Here is a 24,701-nt window from a genome sequence, read left to right as displayed (position 1 = left end):
GATATCCCAACATTGAGAAACAAGCATACGCACTGGTAAAGGCCGTTAAAAAATTCAGACATTACCTCCTAAGGGCCAAAATTTACGCAATAGTACTAGATGCAGCAGTCAAGACTCTCCTTATGCAAAATGAACTAGGAGAAAGAAGAGGCAAGTGGGTCGCTATTATCCAAGAATTTGATATTGAAATCCAGCCCATGAAACTTGTTCGAGGACAAGCTTTGGCGCAGACATTGGCAATTGACGGACCAGGATTAGTCCAGCAAATTTATGAATTAGAGGATGTCACCCCTGATGAATGGTACAAAGATATTGTGACATACCTACTTAATCACAGATGTCCTGCTCGCATGACACCCACGCAGAAAAGAGCACTACGAATGAAGTGTCAACATTATATGCTTCAAGGATCTGTTCTATATCGCAGAAATCACGAAGGAATATATCTGAGGTGTGTTGGCAAAGATGAGGCCAAACAAATAATTGAACATTTCCATTCCAAGTTTGGAACCGGACATGGAGCCAACCTCGCCACAGCTCACCAGATCCTGAGGGCAGGATATTACTGGCCTACACTCTTCAAAGATACATTTAATCATATCAGGACTTGCCACACATGCCAAGTCGCAGCCTTCAGAGAAAGAAATCCTGCTATGCCACTGAATCCAGTGATTGAAGCAAGGCCATTTGCCAAATGGGGAATGGATTTTATTGGTGTCATCAACCCCGCATCCTCGGCACAACACAAGTATATCATCACAGCTACTGATTATTGTACCAGATGGTCGGAGGCACAAGCACTCAAAGTATGCACCACCGAAGTTGTAATCAAATTCCTGGAAGAAAACATTATCACAAGGTTTGGATGTCCTTATGCGTTGGTTTGCGACAATGGCTCGGCATTCACATCATTGAGATTCTCGAATTGGGCTTTTGAATATGGAATAACCCTCAAATTTTCATCAAATTATTATCCTCAGGGTAATGGGTTAGCTGAGTCAACCAACAAGAACCTACTCAGTGTTATCAAGAAGCTGCTAGAAAGAAGTCCGAGAGAATGGCATACCCAATTGAGATTCGCTTTATGGGCGGACCGAATCAGGACCAAGAACGCATTAGGGATTTCACCTTATTTTCTGGTTTATGGTCAAGATCCAGTTTTCCCCATGCAACTCAAGATCCCGACTTTGAGATTTATTCAGGAGTACATGGAAGACACTGATGTTGTTCAAGCCCGATTAACACAGTTAATGAATCTAGAAGAAAAGAGAGATCAAGCATTGGAAAATTTTGCAAAACACCAAGGAGTGGTGAAAAGATGGTTCGATCGGCAAGCTAGAGTCAAGGCGTTCCGGATCTCAGATCTTGTTTTATACTGGGATAAAGCACACGAAAAAAGGGGAGAACATGACAAGTTTGATAAGCTTTGGAAAGGCCCTTATCAAATTTCAGAGATTTTGGGAGAAAATGCATTCAGGTTGAAGACTTTAACTGGAGAAGACATCCCATTGCCTGTCAATGGGAGGTATCTCAAACATTATTTCCAATCGTGAGATGCCCAAGGCCTTCCCTTGTACATAGTTAGTTTAGTTTGCTTTCGTTTTTGTCGTTTTCTTTTCTTTCGTGTTTGTTCGCCTTTCGCTTTGTTTTCGTTCTTAGTTTAGGTGTCTTGTCTTAGGTTAGTTGTTCTGTCCTGAGGGGTATCCATTTGAAATCGGGTGATTTTGTTATGTAACACTCTGACTTCCCGCTAGGTTGTTGGTTGCATTTGGACAATCATGAGGTCTTTTGGAACTACAAAGGGAGTTTCTTTTAATAAAGCTTTGAGTCAGGACGTATTTGCAATGAAGCAAGATTAGCTTATTGAACTCACGTATTTTTGTCCTCCAGTTATTATATCTTTTCACACTTATAATCTCCGAGTCGTTATGGTTTCCAGGCAAAGCTATGATCAGTGAAAAATCTAAAGTCTGACTTCAGCGCCACCGCAATCCTCAAACCCTAGTGAGTTTCACTGCTCACGAGCCAAAAGACTTGACGGAACTAAAAGCAATATCAAAAAGAAAAGATGAGAAAATGAAAAAATGAGAAAAGAAATCAAAAAGAAAAGAAAATGAGCTGACAAAGAAATATCAAATTGGCTAAAGGGGATATACGAGTAACTCCATCGGGGCTATAGACGCCTGGCTGGCAATGGAGCAATGTTCGTGAGCTTGCGGCGATAACCTCGTCGGGACTATGGACGTCTGACTGGCAGCGAGGCTCTATCCAGGATGCTTTTGGAGTCCAGATAAACTACGTAGCTTATCACAGGGGAACCTGGAGATCATGATTGTCTTGTTGAGGGGAATTAACTCATTTGCACACACATGGGTAACTGTGGACTTGATACTTTGTCTCAATATGATGGTCTCTTCTTGTGAGTGTTTCTTAACTCTTGGTTTTGTTGAGGGAAGTTTTCTGAGTTTTCTTCTGGAAAGATTGATTCCCAAATGTTTTCCAACATTTCTCAGTGGTGTCGCCAGATGTTGTGACCATTTCACACATCGCCCCATTAAAATGGGGACCCCCTCTTTTTGCTCGGTTTTTTGCCTGTTCTTCTCTCTGCTTTTTAGGGTTTTGGGTAAGTGAGCGAGTCGTCTGGATTAGGGTTAAGCCTTAGGGTTTCCATTTTGATGTTTTTTAGGCCGGAATCCAGTCCATTATGAAGGGGTTATTGAGCATCCTCGCGTAGGATGCAATTTGGAAATAGGGTGAATCTGTCAGGATGTCAGATGAGTTTGTCTAGGTTCAGTCGGAATTTTGAAAGCAAGTCCAATTTTTTGCCTAAGTGTTAATGATGGAATTTTGAAATTTTGTTCGAATGAAATTTTGATAATTGATCCTAGGCATTGGAAATAGCCTAATTATGCCTTGTGAAGTGACTAAAGTCCTAAAACCTTGATATTTTGGCCTATGGAAGTAAAATCGCTCCTGTCCCTCAGCCAGGGACCAGGGCGAAAATCATATTTTTATACATCTCGGTCATTGACTTGTTTCATTTGTCTTGTGCAGGGTCGCCAGGAGATACAGTTGAACACGAATTGAAGGTTTTGAAGTTTTGAGACTCAAAATTGGCAAGATTTTCAAAGTTTAAGGTCAAATAGCTCCTGTCCCTCAGTCAGGGACCAAGGCGAAATGACTTACTTAGACCATTTTTGACCTCATTTTGATCAAATTGAAGCGTCAAGGACGCAATGTAAGGTGAAATAAACATGATGGAACCCCAGGATTTAGCCGTTTACAATGAAAAGTTGAACTTTTGACATCAAGGACAAAAATCGCTCCTGTCCCTCACTGAAGGACCGGAGCTTGTTTCTTAAAATTGCACTGTCCTTGCAGGATCAAGATGATTTTTGGATTGGAAGAGATAAAGGAAGGCATCTTTTGTCCATTGAATATAATTCGAAGAAGTGTGCAAACAAGGAAATGTGCCAGAATGACAAATTCGCTCCTGTCCCTCACTGAAGGACCGAAGCTTGAAATCCAAGATCGCCTTATCCTTGCAAGATTTGAATGATTTCGTGATTGGAGAAGAACAAGGAAAGTATGCTTTATCCGTTGAATATAACTTGAAGGGGTTACCATGGTGAAAATTTATCCAAATTGGTTAAATCGCTCCTGTCCCTCTGTCAGGGACCAAGGCGAATCGCTCAAAGCGCTCCTGTCCCTCTCCCAGGGACCAGAGCGATTTTCTTAAAGGACAAGTTTTTGGCAAAGGTGAAGTGAGTTTTAAGTTTGAGGCAAATAAATGAAGGCGTAACCACTCTATTGAAGATGATTTTGAAGATTGCAAATAGCCAGTGAAGCCTATTTTGTCCTAGGCGCTCCTGTCCCTCTCCAAGGGACCAGAGCGATCTCCTCATAAGGCGAATTTTTCACAAAGTTAAAGCAAGTTTCATGTCAAAGATGAGTGAAGGGGAGCATAATGAATCCGTTGAAGACAAATTTGAAAGTTGGAAAAGCGCAAATGAGCTTACAAATGAAAGTTCGCTCCTGTCCTTCAGTCAAGGACCAGGGCGAAATATAGAATATCAAGTCTTTTCCTTCAAGTTTGGTCGGATTCAAGCCAAGACGCATGATGGAGATGATGTTTGGAATGCTTCGAAGAGGAACAAAGTTGCAAAGACCATGAGAATTTGATGGAAATAGCCAAGGCGCTCCTGTTCCTCTCCCAGGGACCAGAGCGAAATAGTCAAGTATGCTTAAATTTTGAATGTCTCTTTCGTTTCAAACGTTCAAGAAGGAGGAAGAGACACTATTTTACACTTTGAAGGCAATTTGATATCGATATGATCAAGGATTAGCACAAGGAACAAAAGTTCGCTCCTGTCCTTCAGTCAAGGACCAGGGCGATTTCTATTAAAACAATCATTTTCTTCCTAGACCATATCAAAGCAAGGTCATGCAAGGTCCGAAATGTCATTAGAAAGGTGATGAACAAGGAGTTAATGTTAAAAGTTGACAAATTTGAGCTAAAATACAAAGTTCGCTCCTGTCCTTCAGTCAAGGACCAGGGCGAAAATCACTTGAATGTCAAGTTTGCTTTGCAAAGAAGGAGTTTAGCATGTGTGAAACAAACAAGGTGATCATTGCCTACCTCGCGAATCGATTTGGCAACTTGGAAAACAAGGACCAAGGGGTAAAAGCAAAAATCGCTCCTGTCCCTCACCAAGGGACCAGGGCGAAAATGGTCTAAAAGGTATTCCTTCCAAAGATGGAATAGGTCACCCTCAAAATACCTAGCGAGAACCCTATTTTGGACGTAGGGGATGAAGTTTCAAACGTGAAAAATGAAAGATGGAGAACCTAAAAGCAAAGTTCGCTCCTGTCCCTCTCCCAAGGACCAGAGCGATGTGGTTTGTATCCCTTACATCTCTCATGTTTTGGCGCCAATAAATGTTGAAATACATTAAATGCTAAAATTCGATAAAAACTTTGAATTATTTGATTAAAATGGCATTTGAAAAATAGCGCATAAGGCATTTAATAATTGATTGGGCCTTTTAAAAAATCGAAATTATTAAATACAAAGGCACTTAATTTAATTAATTATTAAATTAAATAAAAAGGGAGAGCGCTTGGGTTATATTTCCATATTTTTTACAAAGTCGGCCTCCATTTTATTTAAAATTTATTTATTATTTGCCTTATTTCCAAAAGTCGGCCTAGAGGTAATTAAAGAGGTGAGCGCCTATAAAGGGGAGGTATGATATCGCATTTCAAATCATCATTTAATCATCCTTTCACATGCGATTTTGGAGAAGAACACAAGGTGCGAAATCTCATCAAGAGGAGTGCGAATTTGGTTAGAAGTGGAGCGAATTCTCTATCAAAACGTTGAAGACCCCAAAGTTGGTGCAGTTGACAAGGAAGGCGAAATTGCTGGAGGAGGATCACGTTGAAGACTTCAATCTTTATTTTACCTGGGCGAACTTCCTTAAATTTGAATTCTTTTGTTAGAGTTAGCTCTCAAAGTGAGGTATGGCGAAGTCCTCCTTGTTCAAGTTTTGAATTTTGAATCGTCTTTAATCTTGAATTTTGAATTTTGAAATTTTGAATTTCCTGTAGCTCAATCGTATTTAGGAAATGATAACTCAAAGTCTTATCATGAAGTTTCTTAAATTTAATCTTTAATCTAATCTATATTTATACATTGCAAAATCTATTTCTTATTATGAAATGTTGTGTAGGTGTTACGATGGCGACCCCGAAGGCGGGAGCATCCACCAGTCGTCCAGCCCTCATGAAGGAAGATCAAAAGAATGAAGAATTGGAGACCAAGATCGTGTCTAAGTGGAGCAACATTGGAGATACCAACTTGGGAAACTTCAGTATGAAGAAGTTTCGAGAGGTCCCTTACATTGGCAAGCCATCACCTGTCACCAGGAGGATAATTGAAAGTGGCATCATTAAGGCAGCCGGCTTCCCTCCAGCAATCCAGTGCCATGAGTTGATGATCGAATGTGCTCGCCATTATGATCCACAGTCAAGATCGATCGTGTCCAAGGAGGGAAACACTTTAGCTTACCTTTCAGAGGAGGCTATAAGTGAGGCTTTCCATCTTCCAGAGCACAGAGATATGATCTACAAAAGCATAGAAGGAGCCAGATCCATGTACGAAGATGATCCAGACACTTGCCTAACCATCATCAATAAGAACTGGTTACTCAAGAGTCGTCCTCACCTGAGCAAGATTCCAAACACACCACATAGGATCGACTTCTAGGAGGAGTACAGAGATTTGATAACACTACTCAACCGAGTTACAGGAGCTCCTCAAGCCTTCTATTTTGAGAAGTGGATGTTCTACTTCATCCAAGTGATAGTTCAGGGAAAAGGAACAATTCATTGGGCTAGAATGATTAGCCATTGCTTGGATGTACAGTTAAGGAGACTGAAGGCTACCAAGTCTTTCCACATGAGTTCGTACATCATATATGCCTTGATCAGGAGCTTTGAGTATGCAGGACTACCTCACAGAGGAGTGATTGGAAGAGGACCCGGCGAGGTCAGAGTTTGTGATTCCTATGTTCACTTGCATCATCCGCCAGGAAGTAACTACAAGTTAGTCAATGATACCTTCACGATGAACATCACCAGGACATTGCAAGGTGGGATTCACAATAGGCTATCTCAGGATGCACAAGAGCTAGTAAAGAGGTACGGTGCTTGGTTTATCCAATTTCCGAAATTTACATATATTAGAGTTCATGGATGTCCTTCACCTCCATACATGTTGCCCAGATATCCGACAGACAGAATAGTGTTGCTTGAGGTAACTAGACAGTTGGCAGCTTGTGCGAAGGCATTCAGACACAGACATGGAAATGGAGTTCCTGTGCCTATCATATTAGGGAATTCAGTTGAGGTATGTCCTAATGCTCTAGCCATGGATGATGCAGAGAAGGAGTTAGCTTTATATTCTTTTTCATTCTTTGCCTTGAGAGAGAGCTTTGATCCTTATGGGTATATAGAGGAGACAGTCAGAAGAAAATATAAGCATGAGTTTCAGATAGAAGACTTTGTGATGAATCTCTTAGATGATCTTGAAGTGAAAAGAAAGATGCATTCTAGATTGCCTTTGGACTTCATCAGAAAATGCAAGATTTACAGAGTGGCCGACCAAGCTCAGGATAGTGGTAGACATCTCCAATCATCTTATGATCGAGAAAGCAAATCAGTAAGGCTAGATTGGAATGAACCCGAGATTGTGGATCTAGATGCTTTGATGGCTCCAGTTTTGTCTTGTACTCGCAGATGGGTTGATGTGCAACATCAGAAGTTGAGAGAGCAGGGCATATCTATGACTTTTACTTTGGAGGAAAGACCAGTTGAAGGTGGAGCAAGTGTAAGTGAAGGTAATCCTAATCCTAGAAGCACAAGCGAAGGCAACCTTCGAAGCGTAAGCGAAGGCAATCTCCATCCGAGAGGCTCGAAGAGGAAAGAGAGACCTGAGAAAAGAGAACCTTCCAAGAAGAAGCAAGAGGCCAACCGAGATCGTTCATCCGGCACATCTTCTCGACAAGAGAAGAGGACACTTGAAGTAGAGGAGTCTATGGAATCAATGGTACAGAACGATAAACAGGAAGAAGGACAGGTACCTCGAAGGTCACCAAGTGGATCTCTCCGAGCTAATGAGCTACATGAAGACAAGAACGATAACGAAGTAACATCTCCTCTCAGAGAAGAAGAAACATTGCCTAAGGAGATACAGGTTAAAGAAACAAGATCTGCCATCCCAGATTGGTTAAAGGAAAGACTAACAAGGGTGATTGTGATCGAGGACGAGGATAATGTGATTGATTTAGAGAGTCTTGTTGGGAATTCTCAGGAAGTGACAGAAAAGAGGAAGGCTACTAAGATGTCCAAGATGATCAGAGATGAGACAGGATCTAGGAAATTGCAGATAGCTACACCGGCAATGGACAAATATGAAGGTGAGATCCTCGCAGAGGAATATGATGTAGAGACATTTGAGCTTGGTCCACTCACAGCTGAGCAGACACTAGATGAGGCCACCGATTCATTTGAAGCATTAAAAGACAAGCTTAGGGAAGAAATGGAGAAAAATAGAAAGCTTGAGAGAGAGGTCGGTGCATGGCGAAGCTACTTTAGCCATCTCAATCAGCCTTTGGGACGTCAGGATCCAACAGTATCTCCTGTGCAGGCACTTCCCCTTCAATCAATTGGTGAGGCAAAGAGAGTCAGGAGTTTGGTTCAGCTTATGAGCTCTTGGATTGACAAATCTCATACAGTTGCTATTGAATTTACAACAAGCATGATGCAAACTATTCACCGAGCTATCCAGGTTCTTAAGATCATCCACAACTTGATGATAACGGTAGCCGCCTTTGCTCATACTAAAGATGTTATCATTCCTGTCCTGCAAGTAATCAGACAAACATCAAGGAAAGTCCTAGTACAAGAAAAGATAACGGATGGAGGACCTCATAGTTTACTTCAGTGGTCAACTTTACTCCAGATGAAGGAAGTTCTCTTCGAGGACATCAGTACTAGATGCAATCATGTTGAGGAGGTTATCCACCCGATCCAGGATAGAGTGTTTGAGGTACTACGTACTATTCTTGGCAGGAGGATCGAAGTTGAGACAGATGTGGATCTACAGGAATTGGAAGAAAGGGTCAAGGTCATCTTTTGCAAAGATGCGAATGTTATCACAGATGAGCAACGGGACCAGATGTTTGCTATCATGCTCCTGATTGAGAAGACCAAAGAACTTGAACCTGAATGGGACGCTGCTCTTCTCAAGGCTTTTGATCAGGTCATCCACTTGGAGGAACGAATGAGGAATCTTCCCGAGATTCCAATTGCTGAGATCGAAGGAATCGTCTCCAGATTCATTGCATATGCTAAAAAGGAGCATTGGAAAGGGAATAAGATTCTAGAAGAAAGGTTGTTATAGATGACATGGCACCTTAATTGTCATTGGTCTATGTCTCCTAGGTTTTTGTGCCAAATTTAATATTTGGCTATGCATTTAATATTGTTCAATAAAAAAGGGACTATTTGTAATAAACCCTAATTAGGGTTTAGGTGTCATAATCTTGGCCATTGATCTTCTTTTTGATCTGGACCGTTCATTGTAATCGAGGATGCTATATATACCCTCATTTCTTTTCATTTTGTAATAGAAAATTAGATATCAGCATTAGCAATTTGATAGAAGCAAGTTACTTTGTAGCAAGATTGAGCTTTGAAGAAGGAATTTCAAACAATTGTTGTTCATGATGGCTTTGAGATCAATAAAATATTGAAGTTATGGTGTTTTATTGCAATTCTTGTGGTTATCCTCATGGTTGTTTACTCTCTTGAATCATTCTCAATCAAAGTAGTGTTTTAGTTTGAAGGACTAAGTGTTGGGCTTGATCTTTGGTAAGATTCACTTTCCAAACCACTAGCTTCTTGCTGATTGTAGGAACGCCTTGCGTGGTCAACTGGAGAAACTTGAATCACCTAAACCTTCAATCGTCATTGAACCTTGGATATGTGCCTTTGTGGTAGTGTCTATGATCCTTGATGAATTGAAAGATCATTTGTTACCTTAGAAGATCGCATCAATTTCAGTTGAGTTGTTATTTTATGGCAATATTGAAGTTGGTAGAATCTTGCCAAGTCTCGTCCACATTGAGTCATTCTTAGGCTTAGATTAGAATTAATCTCTTGTAAGCCCTCCTCTTTTGATCTTTTTTGAGAACTTGTTAGTATAGGAAATTCGATTTCGGAATGTAAGGCCCCTTGATGACACAGCAATCACAACGACCACTGGTGCTTATCCGCACGTAGAGACCCTACTTAAAAGAACATTGGAGTCACCCTGATTGATCCTTCTTGCGATATCTTCAGCAATCAGAGACTTTATTCAAGAGAGGATAAGGTACCCTTGGGTATTTTATTTTGTGTATGATTGTGTACAAAATACACGTCAACAGGCTCCTTGTTTGTTTGGTACTTCCCCACAATTCATTAAATTGTATGGCCACTAGCCATTACATTCTCTGTACAATGGCCTATGTTCTAGTCGTAGATATGCTACCTGTGTTCAAGATCAAGATATACTTCATAAGTTCTCATTTCTCCTTCCAGCTGAAGCAACCACTACGAATTTTCAATTAACCATTCCAGAAGTTCAATATTCCCCAGATCTTCATCCATCTTTTGTCACGGGGTGGTCAATGGTTGTGGAACACAGGTTATGATCATATTGTTCTAGCTCCCAGTAAGAAGAATCAACATGAAGGTCCGTCCTTGACAATGCAATCATGCATTTGGAAAACTTCACATGATATTACTTGATTTATTATTTTTTGTTTTAATTGTCATATGAAAGCCAGCTTTTCTTTTCTTTTTGGGAGAGGTGGGGGAGAGATGTAGTTAGTCTAGAATGATTTTGCTATGTTTATGAAATTGGTTGTACCAATTTATGTAATAATTCCTTGTGACTTTCAAGTAGTTGTGTCATAACCCCTCCTTGGACATTGGATTATTGTGATTAAATAAATACGATAATTAAAACATTTATTAATTAACATTTAATAATATTGGAAAATCGTCTCATTTATGAGACTTCACGATTTTCCTCTAAAGTGAGAGGGTTGTCATAACCCCACATCCTGGTGATGTAATTAATACTAGTTTTTGTGATTCTTCATCATAATAATAAATTATCATTTATTATGTAATTAATTATTGATGTTAATAGTAGTATTAATCATTCATTAATATAAAAATAAAATTAATTCTCACTTGGCTCAAAGCAACGATTGTATTGAAACCTTTGCTTGTTACACAAGGTAAACAGCATCGAGTAAGATTATTAAATGCTAATATTTAAATAGTGGCCAAGTACAAAGTATCATAAGTAAGACCTTAGCATCTAATAATAAAGATAATGCTCAATGATATCTCCATTACCGATCAGAAAATGACACAAGAATAATCACTATAGATTAGCGATATAATGGAAAGAAATTGATTATCTATTATCAAGCATCGATGGGTTAAGTAATAACAAAAAAGATGATAGATACGCATCATTAATCGATTAAGAGACAATGATTAATACAAATTGTTTATTAAGAATCATATCAAAGGCTGCGATGTAACTTGAAATAATAGTAATCCATTTAACATAGAGCGGAACCACAATGGAATAAATAACTATAGATCAAATAGACTTGATATGGATAATCGGCAGAGCCAAATTGATTGTCCTTCATAATCAAAAGACAGATCAATCATATATGAAACTCAATTCTCATTGATATTCGATAAAGAGTTATTATTAAATTAAGGAAGTATGCCAAGAGATGAAGCACATAACAATATCGTTATCACACCAAGAATCTCATCAAGAACAAGTATTACAGATCGATCATACATGAAACAAAACGACGATGTGAGTAATTGATAAAGCGATCGATTAAAGCAAGACACACAATTGTGCAATAAGGAGGAAGGATGACTAATTAATAATGATTAGTCTATATGCGTAATACAAGATTGGTAATTACAAACCGTAACTAAACCGCAGTAATTAAGAGTATTACGGACACTTAATGATAGCAATCAGACAAAGCATGAAAATGATACGATTATGGATAATTAACCGATCAACATGAGCATTAATTAAAGAAAGGGGTGCGATTGCATTGAGAGAATCGATCTTCTATGATAGGGGTGATCTAATTATGTGGAGACATGATTAAGAAAAGACATATCTCTTGATTGCAACCTTTCCCAACATGCAAGATATAAGATGGAGATCGAACTCCTTCAAAAGGGAATAATATCTTTATTATATCCTATTCAGATTGCCCAATTTGACCATTTGACCTAGTGTCCAGAACCGGCTGCATATACTTCAAGATTAATAGGGTAGAGATCACCATGGATCAGATCAGATCAGAACTGTCAATTAGTTACAGGCAGTGACATCTTTGTTCTTTGTGGTATGCACGGGAATGTGCTTAATATATATATGCATAATATATGGGAGCCCGATATCATCCTTATGTAGGATTAAATAAACTTAATAATAATAATATAATTTTAATAATAATAATAAAGCTGCAATTATAATTATTATATAGTGTAATGACATTATGTGGGAATATAACTCAGAAATTATTCTTTTAGACTGACCTTTGGCAGACTTATAAAGGAAATTCCCAGATAGGCAAATTACATAATACTAGTATAAGAGTGAAACATGTGTAAAGCCAATATATAAGAACATAAGAATGGTAGACCAGATCTGTTATGTGTCAGATCTGTCTGCCACATTACTAATATATGTAAAGCAATATATAAGAACATAAGAATGGCAGACCAGATCTGTTATGTGTCAGATCTGTCTGCCACATTACTATATTTACTTATTTATGTATCTATATAATTAGAATGATCAATGAGGGATAACATAAAAATGGATAATAATAAATATTAATATAATAATTATAGTTATTATTAATATAATAAAAAGTAGTTATTAATTAGTAAATTAATAAATATTTATTAAATCACCAAAACAAAGTATTAATTAATTAATTAATAATAATAAGTATTTATTAATTTTAATGCGTAAATGATTTATAGAACAAAAATAGGATTAATTATTTAGTATCGTAAGATAGCTAGTCCTTGATAGACACAAAAAAAAAGGTAGAACATCCTAGGTTGATTCATGTTAAGATAGTTTTGTCTCTTAATCGATTTAGTTGATATATTGGAAATCGATTAATTACGGTTAAAACTATCTTGAACCAAGTTGGGGATATTACAAGTTGTTGGGAGTCTATTGTTAGTAGTTATGAACAATTGTATCTCTTTGGCAACCATTAGGTGCTTTATATAAACTTCCTGTATTCAAGGAAAGGTAGTTTGATCCTTGGCTTAAAATCTCTGGTCTACTTCTGTAAAAACTTGGTGTGAATAAATATATATGTCTATTACACTATTTGGTATGGATTATTATTTCTGTTGATTATTTCAAGCATTAGTTTTATCAGATCGAAGAGTAAACACTATTCTGGTTTAACTTGTACTAGAAAAGACAAATTAAAATGCTAACCAGCAGCAACAATAGGATGCAAAGAGACCTTCCCAAACCACACCCGGCAAATAAATCAGCACATAAACTTAAATACCACAGAAGGCGAATTTTGCAGAGAAACCTGAAATATTAGTAATTTTAGATACAATAAAGATGACTTTAGAAGATTTGATTGAAGCCAACATGTTTTTAGTCTATAGAGGCTATGTATTGCTATCTTGTTTAGATTTTTTATGTCAGCCTTATGCCCCCTGTGGATTTTGATGATACGACCCTCAAGACTGGTAGAATTCTTCAGATTCCTTACCAACCTCTAGCAAAATTTTAACAAAACGTAGTGTCATAGAAAACATTTCAATGATAGGTAATATTAAAGTAATTATGTAATGTTTCTATAAGGGTCATTCAGTTAGTTTAGGATCTTTCCCTTTTCGTGTTTAGTGCCTTTTTAAAATGTCTCTTTTCATGTTTCTATTCTCGATCGTTTCCATTATGGAAAGATCCCCTTGTAATTTTCCATAGAAGAGTATTCCTCTCCTTAATTAATAACAACATCGAATTATCATTTCATGGTACCAGAGCTTAAGTTCTTTTTTGGCAAAACTTTTTAGTAAAAAAATTCGTGGGTTTTTTTATTTCTTTCCACAAAAAATCATGGAAGCGTTTTGCTTGATTTTTTCCACAAAAAACAAGGAGTTTTTACATATGTTTACTACTCGTGATGGCCACAAGTAAAGTTTTTGAACAGACTGGGGGGTTTTGTACGATTTTCTCCTCAAAAATCATGGATGGGTTTTCTGATTTTTCTCCACAAAAAATCATGGAGGGTTTTGCACGATTTTCTCTTCAAAAATCGTGGTTTCTCTATTTGTTTGTTGCACAATTTTTGTGTGCACAAATTCATAGGTTCCTTCTCTTTTGGAGAGTTTTCTGATTTTTTCCACAAAAAATCATGAAGGTTGTTTTGTTGTTTTCTGGATTTTCTGATTTTTTCCACAAAAAATCATGAAGGGTGTTGCTGTTTTGGGGGTTTTTTATTTGTTCCATAAAAAATCATGGTTGTGGGTTTTCTGATTTTTTCCATAAAAAATCATGGTGGTGGGTTTTCTAATTTTTTCCTTAAAAAATCATGGTGGTGAGTTTTATAATTTTTTCAAAAAAATCATGGTGGAGGGTTTGCCGATTTTTCCACAAAATCGTGGTTTCAGGTTTTTGCTGATTTTTTTGTCAATAAAATCGAAGTTTTTTGAGAAGCTGATCTCGGTGTCTCTAGATAACGGAAGGGATAGTTGTGTTACCCAACATCAGGTTGGAAGGATTATGGTAAACTTCGTCATATCCAGAAGTTTTGCAGAACCAAGAAGGGTCTCAGCAATAGGCTCATGTCACAGAGCATTCTAAAGAGAAGGGGGCAGCCTTCTATGCATTTGTGGCCAAATGACCTGCAGATCATGTCACATCTTCTGTAGGGTAGTTACTAGAATGACCATCAAGGGAGGGTATTAAAGTAATTATGTAATGTTTCTATAATGGTCATTCAGTTAGTTAGTTTAGGATCTTGCCCTTTTCGTGTTTAGTGTCTTTTTAGAATGTCTCCTTTCGTGTTTCTATTCTCGATCATTTCCATTATGGAAAGATCCTTTTGTAATTTTCTATAAAAGGAGTATTACTCTCCTTAATTAATAGCAACATCAAATTATCATTTCAGGTAACATGACATGACTTGGGATATATACATGTTTAATTATCAGTCAGGCTAGAAATCAAAAGTTTGCATTATGGCAAAGAAACATTGTAAGGACAATTTTCAATACTTTCACTTTTGCTGATTAACAAGAGGTAGTGTGTACCCTATTTTTCTAATGTCAATACTCAATACAACTCCATGTGCACAATCAGGACAATAAATTATGACGGAAATGAGATAGATTACTAATATAACCTAAAATATGGAAAGTCAATCCTTTCCTTGACCACCAAGGGCTGAACAGCAAGAGACAACAATCTTTCAATTAGCTACCTCAACATATGCTTGACTACAAGTGATTTGATATATAGAAACAACTTTGTATCAGACATTAACCACCACTTTGTTAACTTGACAAAGTAACAAAAACAAAGAGGACACTTACAATTTCAGCACCTGGATCGCTGATTCCAGGAGTTCCAGCATCACTGATGAGAGCAATAATATGACCCTGTTGCAGCCTCTGTACTATTGTTGCTTCCCGAAGAGACTCATTGAACTTGTGGTAACTCATCTGTGAAAGAACACTGCAAGTTATTGAGATCCAAACTCAAAGGGACAACATTTAATTTAATGTCCAACCCATAAACATATTATGTTAAGATGAACATCCACCAGCCCAGAAATATATCTAAGTCGGATATCAAAGGCTAGAACTCATCTCATGGGCATACACTTACAAGAGGGGTGTTAATACTATAATGTTGAAGTAACTTTCCAGAATGCCTTGTATCCTCACAAAGTATAAGGTCTGCTGACTTCAGAACACGCAAAGCACTAAACAGCAGAAAAGGAAAAATCAGTAAAACTAAAGCACAAAAAGTTTGTACAAGATTAGTGTGCATTGCAATGATAACAATACTTATTACAGCCTCTAAGCTAAGAAATTTTCCAAATCTGCAGAATATAACTGATAAAATAAATTTTAAAAAATAAAAGAAAACAGAGCAATCAAACAACTCCAGATACTAGTACTTCAGTGATTTTAATTTACTGTGCAAGGAATGGAATGCCATAGTCCCAAAGTGCAACTAATAAACCCAACTGTGAAGGAAATTGAAAGTTCAAGGATCAGGCTGTAATTTTACGTGTAGTGGTTCCTTTCCTTCATGAATTGTAACACTCGAAAGGATCTTATTGTGACCTTTTTCACACATCGCCCCATTGCAAATGGGGACCCTCTCTTTTCCTGCTTTCTAAGGTTTTTGTTAGTGTCTCGTGGCCTTTCGCCTCAGTTTTGCCAAGCCTTGCTCAGTTTTGAACGGTTCGAGTCCTAAGGATTGAAAGCTAGTTCTTGCAAGCTAAGTAATAACAGAGTATGAACACCACCAAAGTGCTTAGAAAGGCCAAAGGACGAAGATCGCAATTGATTTGGACGAATTTGGACAACTTTCTATTTTTAGAAAGTTTGTTTTTTTGCTTTTTCCTATTTTTTAGGAAGTTTGGTTTTTGGCATTTTCAGCCCGATCCCCGGTGGCTATTTTTAGAAAGTTTTTCCTAGATTTTAGGGATCCCTACTTTTTGCTTTTTCGGGATGTGAACCTAGGGTTTACACTTACACCACTGACCAGCTTCGACCGAGACTCAAAAATTCCAAGTTTTGACCTAAAAAGCTAAATCCCTAGATTTTAGGCTTTTTGCTTTTTCGGGATGCAAACCTAGGGTTTACACTTACACCACTGACCAGCTTCGACCGGGACTCAAAAATTCCAAGTTTTGACCTAAAAAGGTAAATACCTAGATTTTAGGCTTTTTGTTTTTTCAGGATGGGAACCTAGGGTTTGCACTGATACCACTGACCTTCTCCGATCGTGATCGAAAATTTTCAAGTTTTGACCCAAAAAGCTAAGTTCCTATATTTTAGGGGGTCATGGCACATTCAAAGGATAATCAGATCGAAAAATCATCTAAATCTGGAATGTCATCCTGATCCTCAAATGTCCTAAAATTTGGCTGTCTGGAATGTCATCCTGATCCTGAAATTTGACTAAGTCTGGAAAATTGGAGAATCCTCCAAAAACTAGATTTTGCATTATAACTCCTAGAGGTCCGAAACCACTCTCAAACATCCTGACAATATATATGAAATATAACTTAAAGTATAAGAAATACCACATATACTTAAATGTTATATTTCATATATAGTCCGCCCTCTTGAGAGCCTCCAAAAGTCCGCCTTGAAGAGAGAGCTCTAAACTCCGCCCTATGTTGAGAGATGCCTAAAGTCCGCCTTGAGGAGCTCGTCTAAAACTCCGCCTTGGTAGTCATGCTTTCAAAAGTCCACCCTCCTTGATGTCTCATGAAAGTCCGCCATGAAGAGGATGGGATGAAGGCCTTCCAAAGTCTGCCATGCTTGGTGGAGAGGTCATAAAACTCGGCCCCAGATGGAAGAGGCATCAAAGTCCGCCCAAGGAGAAGGCTCTCCAAACTCCGCCATGTTGGAGGGATGTTTAAAGTCCGCTCATGATGGTGTGTAAGCCTCTTAAGGCCTCCCAAACTCCGCCCAAAACTTGATGATGAAGATAGTCATGGCATCCTCCAAAGTCCACCATAGAGGTAGACCAAAAGTCCGCCATGCTGGTTAAAGACTTCCTAAACTCCGCCTTGAAGAGAGCCTTCCAAACTCCGCCATACCATGTGGGAGGGCCATCAAAACTCCACCCAAGCATGTCAAGTGGTGGTCACACTTTGTCAAAAGCCCGCCCATGTTGGAGACCCTCTAAAACTCCGCCCTAGGCCTTCAAATGTTGAAGAGGTGTCTTAGAAGTCCGCCATAAAGAGGTTGACCAAGAGTCCGCCATAGGTTAAGAAGACTAAGAAGAGGGAGCTCAAAACTCCGCCCTCCTTGGTGCCACCTCTAAACTCCGCCCTATGACTTGTGGAGTGAGGAAAGAAGATATGGGCGTCTTACCTAAACTCCGCCCTATCCATGAGACCCTCCAAAGTCCGCCATGAGGAGATGCCATAGAAGTCCGCTCTAGGAGAAGGTAGTTCAAACTGCGCCTTGGTGGAAGTAACACCAAAGTCCGCCCTATCCAAGGAGATGAGAGAGAGCTTCTAAAAGTCCGCCATGCTGGTTGAAGACCAGCAAAAGTCCGCCATGTCGAGGAAGACAGAACTCCGTCCTAGGCCTTCAAAGGTTGTAAAAGATGTCTTAAAACTCCGCCATGCAAAGGAAGAGCATCAAAGAAGATCTTCAAAACTCCGCTCTAGGCCATGTGAAGGCCTTCTCAAACTCCGCCATGCCTTGGAGAGCTAAGGAAAGTCTGCCCAAGTTTGAGGAAGATGAAGGTAAGCCTCCAAAAGTCCGCCTACACATGAAAGTCAAACAAAATCAATAAGAATGCAAGTGATGTCATGAAAATCCTCCAAGATTTCGAACTTAGAGACCAAAATAGAAAGTTCTTTGGAAGAGAATATTTGAAGATTGATAAGGATTTCGAACTTAAATCCAAAATGGAAAGTTTTTAAAAGACAATATTGGAAGATTAATAAATATTTCGAACTTATAGCCAAATTAGAAACTTTTGGAAGATATTTTCTTCAAACTTGGAAACATGACAACACTTTCCTAAAGAGTGAAGTTAGAATTGATAGTATGAGTTGGAAGATTTTAAGTGTTTCTAATTGAGGATTTAACTTTATTTACAAATACTTCGTTCTAAACCTCATTTCTACACCAAGAAGTTCGAAGTTACTAAGGAGAGCTTAGTAAAGTATTTTCAGTTTGAAGATCATCAGGAGAAAGTTTTGGATAGTGCTGGAAGTTGGATAAACTTTTTGACAAAAGTTTCACAGATTTTTGAGAAAGACAACCAGCATAAGGAAGAATTATTGAATCTCTCCTGAGTTTTGAGTATTTTTTTTGAGAAATTTCCAGCCTTACTTCCATTTATTCGAAGGTGAAATTAAATTCATGATGCAGATCTATGAATTTTCTGAGTATTTTCCAGAATTTGAGAAATAATTTTTAGTGAATTTATTCAAATTTCTAGGGAAAGAAAATCATTTTTTGGCTAAGTATAAGAAAGTTTTTCGAAGTTATAACACTTGGTGTCGATTGTGATCACAACCATCCTTGAGATTGGAGAATTTACATGTGAAAATCCCATTCTCATGGCTAAGTATGAAAATGAAACAAAATCAAATCTCCAAACACTTAGCCATTCACAGCCTCGATTTTCTTTAATCCAAGATAGATTTTTTTAACTTATTTTCCTTTGGTTTTACAGGTTGCAAGAGGAAATAGAAGCGGGATCATCATAGAGATCGCAGCTGGAATTTCAAGCCAAATAGAGGATTGAGGACAAGTTCACGGGTAGGGTTCACACGGGCGTGAAGATAGCCAAAATTTGGCTAAGTATGGGAAATGTTTCACAGAGAAAATTCCAATTTCCTCAATTATGATGAAGGCAGGGAGAAATCCTTCTCCAAATTTCAGAGTATTGAGAGGGAGGACATGATCACAGGGAATGTCTGAACAACTTGATCCCATCATTTCATATTTGCAAGAGGTTATCTAGAGCATTTACCATCCTCCCACTCAACATATATTGGCAGCTGAAGGCAGGATCATCACAGAAAACACAAATGGAGTTTCAAGCCAAATTCAGAATTGAAGACGGGACCACGAGCAAGGTTCGTAAGAGCAAGGTTCGTCCAAGCATAGAGAGGGCCAAAATTTGGCTAAGTATGAGAAATACTTCACGAATGGATTTCTTCTCCAAATTCGAGGCACTTGAAAGAATCTCAAGGCATCAAGAAAGAAAAGCTCTCAGACTTGGTAAAAATATGGAAAAGTTAAATAAATTTCCAACTTCTTGAAGGATTTCATTTCCTGAAGAAATTAAAAAAGACAAGCTCCCAAACAGAATCAAATGGTGACAAGAAGGAATCAAATTTCCATACTTAGACAATTTCTTGACACAAATTGGAGAATTCAAGGAAGACATCCAGCACGTTGAGGTGGCACCCCGTCATCTTCCAACCAATCAGATTGTTCCAAGTCAGCATGTCCAGGTTCGATGAACCTGACTTATCCAGAAGCTTCTAGAAGGGCACACTTCACAATGCAACAACCTTCTATTTTCATTGATGGTTCATATTTAGCAAGAAGGACAAGTGTCCCAAATGTAATTTTCTCATTGGTCGGGGGTAGTTAGTTTTGGGAAACCCTAATTAGGGTTTGTAGCTTTCAATCTGGGCCCTTGATCATTGTTTGATCTCGGCCATTCATTTATTTTTGAAAAACTATATAAGGCTACCTCCTCTCATTTGGAGAGTGTGAGGTTTTTTGACGTATTGTTGCTTAAGGTCATTTCCAGATAATATATTGCATGTGCATTGCTTTGTAATCTCTATTATTTGAATGATTTGCATGGTTTCAATTGCCTCAACACTTAGTTAGAATTAATTTAGATTTGCTTTCATTGTTGTTAATTTGAATGAAGGATTTGATAAGTGTCAATTGATGGCGTATCTCCGCTCATACTTTTGGTAAATGGATGATTTCCATCTTACCGTGCAAAGTTAGTCTGAGCCCATCCCCTGTGCATCCCAACATCTCGATCATAAGCACAACCCATTGAAGATTGCACCGACCTTGTGTAGTTGTCCCTAGTGTGGCGAAGCAAGGTTTGGTTTCTCAAGAGCACCCAGTTGATACTGTCTCTAGAATTCGTAGGATTAGATTAGCCTTCTCAAACCCTACCCTTTTTCCTTTTCTTTTGAAAGTCTAAATCCCAAAAAATCCAAAAAAAAAAAAGAAGAGCTGTAATGTCCCTTTTAGTAAATTCTTTGGAATTAGGGACCATCGACTTACAAATCAATTGCAAGAAACTTCTTTCTATCAAACTTTTGCAAATATAAAGTTAATTACCTTAATATATGCAAGAATTATAATGACAACTAACTTGCATAATGATGATGGTTTCTCTGTTCAATGAATGCGATATAATCTGATATATAAGATGAACTCTGATTAAGACTTAACTTCTCTATATGAATCTTAGACAATGCAAGATTAAGAGATTATATTGATAGCAATATATCAATCCAATATAGACTCAATATATATGAATGATATCTTTGAAATATACTGATCCTTATCTGATTTATGAGGTTGTACTTTGTAGTATAAGGGTAATACTGTTCCTGATAACCCTATAAATATGCAAATGGTTCACTTTGATCAACCCGGTCGCTTATCTGATATTCTTCTTGTGAAATGGCGATATAATACTAATTGGTCAATCACTAAACTGCTGTGTCTGATATGGCTTTATAGATATGCAAAGATGAACTTATTTAGGTCTGATACAACCTTCCGACCTGTAAGAACGCTTGCCTGATAGGCCTGATTATAATAGCGATTCTATATGGCGCCGTTTCTGATTTATAGCACTTGTATTTATGCGTCCAAGCCAATGAGGCTGCTGAAAATGGAAATAAAAAATGTTCAATGATGGTTTCCAATTTCTATTGATACCTCTTAAGTATCCATAATATCGAATGGTCACATCCTTTCGTTCTATCCCTTGATCGCACCTGAAATAGCTAATTAGTGATTAGTTGATGTCGATCCTCTTTTAATAGTTTAGGATACTGAATGGTTGCACCTCTTACTTGGGAAAAGACGTGTCCTTCCCTTAATCGTATCTTTTCATTACTTACACAAATTGGCTATGCACCTTTCCATGAGCAATTGTTAATCATACAAATTGCACCTCTAACCGTTGCCTTTGCATTATTAAGCGTAATTATTAATTATTCATTGGGTAACTAATCGATAGATTAGTAAATCGGGTTTTTACTTCACAATTAATATAATCATCTATTCATATCTAATTAATCCCTCTATTATCGATAATGAATGTTGGTTTGGCATAACGATGATATCAATTTGGATTACCTTCATATATGATTGATGCATATAGTTCCCCTTGCTTGGTGGAATCATGAATATCCTCTACGATGTGTATATTTCTGTGTGGCTTCAATATTATGATCTATGAGTATTGTTAGTGTAATGCCCCCTATTAGGAGGCTGACTTATTCTTTATTATTAATTAATTAATAAATATTAATTAATTACTAATAATATCAAACAAACTTTAATAAATATTAATAAATTAATAATAGTATCAAACAAACATTAATAATAATAATAACTCACATAAATCAGAGACTAAATACACATTAGCTTTTGAATTAAGATTCATTGGTAGAAATTGAACAGCTATCCATAATCTGATCAAAATTTGTATTGTATTTTAATATTGGTTCTATTTATGGTATCGTATTAATATGATATTATTTATAATGTATTTTGACAATTTATGTTATATTTTATATTTATTAAATAGCACGTTATATGATAAGTGTAATATATTCAATATATCTATTTTATGTTTTAATAGTATTTTATGGTAAAATTTCTTTAATAGTTAATATACTATTAATAATTGAAATATGAACGTTACATTAAAATAAAACAATAATAATAAATAATAGTCATAATAAATAATAAACATTAATAATCATATATTAGAGGAAAATCGTGAAGTCTCATAAATGAGACGATTTTTTTAATATTATTAAATGTTAATTAATAAACGTTTTAATTATCGTATTTATTTAATCCAATGTCCAAAGAGGGGTTATGACAAGAGCCTAAAATTGCTATATCCATCTCAGTCCAGCAGTTCAAAATAGTTGTTAAACGTAAGTACCCCTTGAGATTTTCAGCATACACTACCCAAGAAGCTATTCCACTAAAGTCACTTGTTCGCACATATAGACCTTGAAATCAGTAGTGATTTTTCAGGAGAGGATAGAATACCTTCGAGTATCCTATTCTAATGTTTGGTAGATAATAAAACAGACACCAACATAAAATAGCGCTAGAAGGAGGGCATGATCAAAATAGACTTTAACCAATTTATACTTGTGAGAAATTACCCAGAGCTTTTTAACTCTCCTCTGAAGCGCAACATAAAATGGCCCTAGAAGGAGGGTTGATCGCGATGAACGCTTGAACAATTGATATCCAGATTCTATCAATTTATGCTTGGGGGAGTAATTTTAAGAACTTCTTTAACCCTCCTCGCAAGCGCAACATAAAATGGCGCTAGAAGGAGGGCCGAACATTTTACAAGTGGAGAAATTCAGCTGGAGAGAACCAGTATGAACTTTGAAATGCCAAATCAGAGATATGTTAGAACTCTTTTATGTAAAAAAAATCTGAAAAAAATGAAAAAATTGAAAAATCTAAAAAATTAGAAAATGGAAAATCAAAAAAGAGATTCCTCTATAGATGGGCGTTCATTCCATATTTCTTATTGTTAGGACAGTCTCCTTGTGGACATCACTCAAATTCAAGAAAATTTGAATGCGCAACTGTACCCTAGGGATTTATCACGATTTGTCGTACCAGGGAGGTGTCGGATTCATGAAATGACTGAGCATGATGAGATCAATTGCTTGGCATTCTTGTCAAGGATAGAATTAGTTCTACACGGAAAAATTTTCTTTTGGGATGTTCCAAAACCAGAATTGTGCATAAAACCTGACGATGACGGCAATGGAAATGATCCTTTCACAAGGTTCATACTTAGAATTCAAAATCAGATAGAACAAGGTAATGTCCACTTGAAGGGCGTATTGCTTCCTCGTTGGTGTAGGATTCACAATGAACCACATTTAGAATTTGCTTGTTTTATATGTGAAGAGGCTATCAACCAAGCTAGATGTCACTTAGGATTATCAGAATTGCCAAGGAAATGCATCTGGAACGAGCATCTTAGTCATGTATCAAAAGAACAAAGCATCGTGACATCATCAGGTTATGAAGGAAGGAAATTCGAAGAAGATATTGAATCAAGCATTCAAGTGAATGAAGATTGTTCCTACATCACACTAGAACGAGAGGCCATTGGAGTAAAGATCAAACAAACAATGGAATACATCCAAGCAAGGAGGACCACCCAAGGCAACTGTCAGCATATGGAAGCCAATGAATATACAAAAGTGCAATTTATTGAAGATCATCGGGAGCCAGAAATAGAGGACTTAGCTCAAAATAGGGATGGTGCACTAGTCCTTGATGAAGAAGTTTGTTCATGCATGAACAAGATGGAAGGAATGATAAGCAGCTTGAGACAAGATGGAATATTTGATGATCAATGGGCTACCAAGATGGAAGCAGAATATGAAGTGCAATTCGGGTCGGCGCTTGATCCAATGTTCACAGTCATGGAGGAATTGCTAGATGAAATGGAAGCAAATGGAACGCTACCTGATGAACAAGTAACTAAGACAGAGACAGAAGATGAAGAACAATTCGGGTTGGGGCTTGATCCAGTGTTAGGGATTCAAAAGGGGTCAACACATGAAATATTCCAAATTTCCGAATTCCCTTTTGAATCTAATCCCCGCCGCACTCCACCCATTTTGGAACGTGACGTTGATCTGCATATTTTAGAGGCACGTGGTATGGTTCACCATCAACTTCGACCTCCTGATGAATCAATGAATGATGAGCAAGATTCCCTGTCCGCAAATGAAGACCACCTGGTTGTATCTTTCCCTACTATTGACTATATAGAATATCATTTTGATTATGGAGATTCAGGAAAGACAAGTTGTTTATGGATTAACCATGGTCCGGATGAGTTACTCCAGTTACTAATCTTTCCTGAAGTTTTGCTTGAGTTTCAAATTGGAATTTGAAAGAATATTTTTCCGAGTTTAAAGATAAGTTTGCAAAACTTCGGACTGTGACTGTTGCTTTGTTGTTCCTACACGTCTTGAGAAATCATGCTAGGAGTTGTATATACTTAG

The 24,701-nt window shown here is 37.5% G+C and overlaps 1 protein-coding gene across 3 annotated transcripts in view; it reads right to left on the bottom strand.

Moving 5' to 3' along the window:
• LOC131027633 (uncharacterized) overlaps nt 1-24,701 on the bottom strand; it is a 249,415-nt gene that overhangs the window by 137,506 nt on the left and 87,208 nt on the right. For all 3 annotated transcript variants that reach the window (XM_057957708.2, XM_057957702.2, XM_057957713.2), the window contains 2 exons: nt 15,542-15,638; nt 15,247-15,375 (listed from right to left, as the gene is read on the bottom strand). In XM_057957708.2, coding sequence (XP_057813691.1) covers nt 15,247-15,375; nt 15,542-15,638 — 226 coding nt within the window. The remainder of the gene's footprint in view (nt 1-15,246; nt 15,376-15,541; nt 15,639-24,701) is intronic.

The sequence above is a fragment of the Cryptomeria japonica genome, chromosome 1 (genome assembly GCF_030272615.1).
Source record: "Cryptomeria japonica chromosome 1, Sugi_1.0, whole genome shotgun sequence".
In the NCBI taxonomy this organism is placed as follows: domain Eukaryota; kingdom Viridiplantae; phylum Streptophyta; class Pinopsida; order Cupressales; family Cupressaceae; genus Cryptomeria; species Cryptomeria japonica.
The sequence above is the reverse complement of the archived record's forward strand: the minus strand, read 5'-3'. Positions and strand labels throughout refer to the sequence as shown.